Source organism: Lampetra planeri, unplaced genomic scaffold (assembly GCF_965212315.1).
Source record: "Lampetra planeri unplaced genomic scaffold, kcLamPlan1.2.h2 scaffold_2137, whole genome shotgun sequence".
NCBI lineage: Eukaryota > Metazoa > Chordata > Hyperoartia > Petromyzontiformes > Petromyzontidae > Lampetra > Lampetra planeri.
This window is the reverse complement of record NW_027614901.1, coordinates 1-5,000: the sequence shown is the minus strand read 5'-3', so window position 1 is coordinate 5,000 and position 5,000 is coordinate 1. Positions and strand designations below refer to the sequence as shown.

Here is a 5,000-nt window from a genome sequence, read left to right as displayed (position 1 = left end):
ATCTGGCAATTTGCAAAATGCCTTTAAATCTCCACATTGTGAGAAGCTATTGAAATGTCAGTAATTTGCTGGCTGAGCAGTTTGAAGCAGTTATCAGCTGAATGCACAACCAGCAGCTGCAAGGATGTAAAACTCAGCCAATGCAGCAAGACCTGACAGGTGTTTACAGATGTGCTCTTCTGCTGAAAGGTGCAGGCCTTGTTGGGATGGGGAACTAAAGGCGGATTATTTTCATCTATGAATATGCTGATACCTTTGATTAACTGATGTTTTAAAATCAGAGTAGGCTGTGGAATATTTCAGAAATGTCCTGGCCAAGGACAATCATACTAGCTTTTGTAACAGGAAGTACTTCTTTGGAGTCTGTGATCAAAACATTTAAACGTAATAAACACCATCTTGGATTAATCGGTGAATCGTTTCAGCCCTTTGATGAAATGCGGAGCCAAGGAAACACACATGACTTCCCCGTGAAGTCAGACAATGTCCAGTGACAGTGTCAGTGGCAGAAACTCAGACGGGCCAGACAGCAGCCGGACGCCATCTGCAGTGTGGAGCCGCCTGGTCAGATGTGTCTCTGTGGAACACTTTAGGGCTGCACGTGTCAGACAAAATCTTCTTTCACTGCTGGGGTAATTTTACGATTGTCTAACTTTTGAGGCTTTGGTTTGCTTTCCCATGCAGTCCCACGTCTTTCTGCTCTCCTGTACCTCCTCTGAAGGACGTTTGGTACGTGTTAGAAGGAGTGTGTTGAGTTGGAGTCGGACTGAACTCCTTTAGGTACAAGCTCGTCATCTTATCGGGCTCGTGGGCATCGTCCTGGTGGAAGTTTGGTGTCTCTGCCATGTTTGCATTGTACTATTTAACATAATAATGTGAATTTATAAATATGTTATATTAATATATAATATTATATTACACCAGCAAATGCAAAGACAGATGTTTGGAGTTTCCTTGCAAGCTTGAGGCTGCCGTTCCTATAACTGGCTTTGTGGTTTTGCGCAGTAGTTTCCATTTTGCAGTCACGTTCAGCTCAAACAGTAAGACCATGGACTTCTGCAGCAGATCTTTTGACTAACCTGTTTGCAAATAACCCTCTAAAACTTTGTACAACTAACCCTGCTGCTTGACTGCTTGACGTGAACGACCCCTTTGAATCTCCTGCTCCAGACAACGTGGAATAAAACCTGCTAGAAAGAATTCTCTCTTTCCGTCGTGTCGCCAGGATGCTGCTGAAACTACTGCTGGCCTTCCTCTATGGCATCCACACGTTGGCCACGGAAGCCAGCACGTCTACAGCCGGGTTCTCCCCCGCCACTGCTGCTCATATCGTTTGACGGATTCCGAGCCGACTACCTGCAAAGGTTCCCCATGCCCAACCTGGAGCTCCTGTACAGCCAGGGGGTCCTGGTGGAGCAGCTCACCAACGTCTTCGTCACAAAGACGTTTCCCAACCACTTCACCATGGTGGGTGTTGGCGGTAACTGCAAACCGTTACAGTAACACTGCTGGAGACAAATGAGTCACAAGATGACATATTCATGGTTACAGTTCTATCTGAAGAATTTCTGCAAAAACCTTGTCCATTAGTAGTATTGTTTCTGGGGGGCGTTTTTTTCGTTCCGATTTAGTGTGTGAATGAATGATGATGATGTTAATTGACGAGTTAAAGGATTTTAAAGCACAGTGACACATGTGAAACAGCTGAGAACAGTTGAGTTCATTCAACATGCAGAAAACAACGGTAATCAGTTACATTACTTTCACAAAGTCACCGAAATACACTGCTACTACATTTTAAACTGGGGAACCAATTAACCAACTACGTCTCCACAGTAACTTTCTCTTGAAATAATTTTGAATATAACATTTGAAATTGTTTTTTTTGTTCATGATTGACATTTTGTCCTTGCATTCTTCTTTTCCTGGCTGCTATGTAACGTGCAGCAAAAAATTATTAAAATTCACAACACAACACAGCTACTTTCTAGAAACATAGTGAGATTAAATAGTGACTTAGAGCAGTATTGATTCTGTGAAGTCAAGAAAGCGGACGTAAAAATGGACGTCCTAACAAAGGCTGTTCATGGTTTTATGCTGCAGGTGACAGGACTGTATGCAGAGTCTCACGGCATCGTGGCCAGCAACATGTACGACCCCGTCAGCCACAAAACGTTCAGGACGAGCACCCGTGACCCCATGTGGTGGAACAAGGCGCAGCCTCTCTGGATCTCAGCACAGGACTCCGGCTACAAGACGGCAGCCATGATGTGGCCTGGCTCCGACATCACCTACGGCAACCGCACGGCGACGCATTTCCTTCGCTACAAACCCTGGCGTGACCTTTCAGCAGCGACTGGGGAATGTGACGAACTGGATGCTGGCGAGCGAGGAGGTAGGGACGTCCATGTCCGGTGTGATCGGGAGAGAAGCCTTTGACGTTGTGTACGTGTCCTCCTCCAGGAACAAGGAGTGATGTTTGCAGCTATCTACTGGGAGGAGCCCGACCGGTCAGGGCACATTTTCGGACCAGATAATGATACGGCTATCGGCAGAGCGCTGAAGGAGGTACACGTCTCAATTTGTCCAGACAGCGGGTATGAGATCTTTGTCACTGTGGACACTGACGCTGGTCAACAGGAAGCTCCTGCTCCCTCTGAGTTCTTCAGATGTGATTGTCTACAGGTCTGTGGACCAATCACATGGGTCTGTCTGATGGAGGTGGGCGGGTCTTAACAGGGTGACAACAGTGCTTATGTACACAACAAAGATGGCTGCTGCTGCTGCTGAGGAGTTGGAATCATCTTTGCAGTCGTCTCTCCAGTCGTTTCTCTGATGACGTCACCTTGTCGATCGCTCTGATCGGTCGTAGCGCTCGTTGCCAGAACCGGCTTTGGAAATAAAACAGAGATGCTTGTGTGTGTGTGTGTGTGTGTTTCACAGGTGGACGATAACGTCGGTCACGTGATGTCCGAGCTGAAGCGACTCGGTCTGTGGGGTCGCGTTAACCTCCTGGTAACCAGCGACCACGGGATGGCCCAGTGTGCCGCGGATCGTCTCATACGGCTGGACGACTGCTTGCACCCAGACAACTACACGCTGGTGGACGTCACCCCTGTGGCAGCCATCATCCCCCTCGCAGGTAACGGCGGCTGTCAGATGTGTTTGGATTGTCTTCTGGTCCGTGGTAATTCCTCACTGTGTTCTTCGTAGACCCACAAGTCGTCTTTGCCCTGCTGGATAAGTGCCACGCCCACATGACTGCGTATTTGAAGCAGGAAATCCCTGACCGGCTGCACTACCGCAACAGTGAGCGCATCCCGGAAATCATCCTAGTGGCTGATGAAGGGTGGACCATAGTACGGCAAGGGGACCAACTCCCAAGATGTACGTTGTGCGTTAGAGTCCAGTTCAGACCAAAGAATCCAAGAATCCATCGTGCAGCTACATGCACCCACAGGACCGTCCAGTTCACACCGAGGCACCGTGCTGCCACCACCTGCTGCGTGTAGAGTAACAGCACAACAACAAACCCACCGGAGAGCTCAGCGAATATCAGCAACACGCACTCTGGTGTTTCTGTTTGTGGTTGTGTTAGCGTAGCATTTCTAGCTAAGTTTATCCAGACGAGAAGCGGCCGTCTGACCTCACATCTTAAACCTCAATCTAGAGTGAAGACGACAATTTATCAGACAGACACACACACACACCATGACGCCAATGACTGAACATGTGCTGCGGTTTACTAGCTAGCAAGCTAATGTTAGCACTGTCTTGGATTAGATTAAATAGAGAGGGACGAGATTTGAGACACATCTTGTTTGTCCGCACGTCGTCCGTCCAGGAAACAGCCCCAGTCACGCCCCAGAATGTTAGCGACGGTCTGTAACCATTGTCAGATTGAACAGGTAGAATCCTCTGGAACGTCTAGAACCAACCAACCACCAACGGGACCGTTTGGTCTGGACTGGACTTCAGACGATGATCCTCCATTGTGATTTGTGTTTCACCTTCACATCAACCCTCCTGCTGTCCTCCAGTGGGGGATCACGGCTATGACAACACCCTACCCAGCATGCACCCCTTCTTCTCGGCGGTGGGGCCCAGCTTCCGTCAGGGTTATCGGATGAGCCGCTTACAGAGCGTGGACATCTACCCGCTCATGTGCCACCTGCTGTCGGTGCCCCCACAGCCCAATAACGGCACCCTGGCCCAGGCCCGCTGCCTTCTGTCGGCAGAGACCTGCTGGGACGTCCCACGCACGATCGGCTTGGTGGTCTGCGTCCTCCTGGTGCTGACAACAGTCACCGGTAAGTCGTAAACGATTGCAGCCGTGTGCTCACTGTAGCAGTCGGTAACTGGGGGTGAAAACCGAGGTGTTTGCATTCGACACTGCGTATGGTGTTCCACGTACATCTACAGAACATCTCCAAATCAAACAGTTGTGTGTGTACGAGTCACCGAAGTAGATCGAAAAACAGTAAAAACACAGTTTATACGGAAGACAATAGTGTCTACTGACACAGTCTTGGATTCTGAACTTCCTCAGAGTTACCAGAAAGACGCCAACCAGGAAAAATAAAAAAACTGCTTTCACACATCCTGTCAGATTATCAGTTCCTTAATGAAAAAAAAACCTTTCTCCTGGTCCCAGCTAGGACAAACGTTGCTGTTGTTGTCCCTGTTGTCTCACGGCTCCACAAACAGCAGACCTGTTTATTCTCAGTGCTGTTCAAGTGGCTCAGTCAGCACCGGTTCTCGGGCCCCTGGCCCCTGCCCATACACAACTTGGATTGCAAGGACGATGACGACGACGACGTTGACTCTCTGCTGGAGTGAAACACACACTCACAGTCATGTGGGACGTGACCGGAGCTTCTCCTCTGTGAGCAGGAGGACGAATACCTTATGTCGCAAAACTCCTTCAACAGGAAAAATAGAAAATACTCACCATAGGAATTGGAGGTTTGTACTTGAAGTTGCATGTTTTTGCCAGCAGA

The 5,000-nt window shown here is 48.8% G+C and overlaps 1 protein-coding gene across 1 annotated transcript in view; it reads left to right on the top strand.

The window, feature by feature from the left end:
• The window catches only part of LOC144740427 (bis(5'-adenosyl)-triphosphatase enpp4-like), a gene marked incomplete at its 3' end in the record, with an annotated part of 4,918 nt that extends 608 nt beyond the window's left edge, over nt 1-4,310 (top strand). The window contains 7 exon segments of the mRNA XM_078623279.1: nt 1,308-1,467; nt 2,104-2,328; nt 2,330-2,395; nt 2,464-2,568; nt 2,944-3,142; nt 3,214-3,387; nt 4,041-4,310. Of these exon segments, the coding sequence (XP_078479405.1) occupies nt 1,308-1,467; nt 2,104-2,328; nt 2,330-2,395; nt 2,464-2,568; nt 2,944-3,142; nt 3,214-3,387; nt 4,041-4,310 (1,199 nt within the window).
• Between the last annotated feature and the right edge of the window lie 690 nt (nt 4,311-5,000).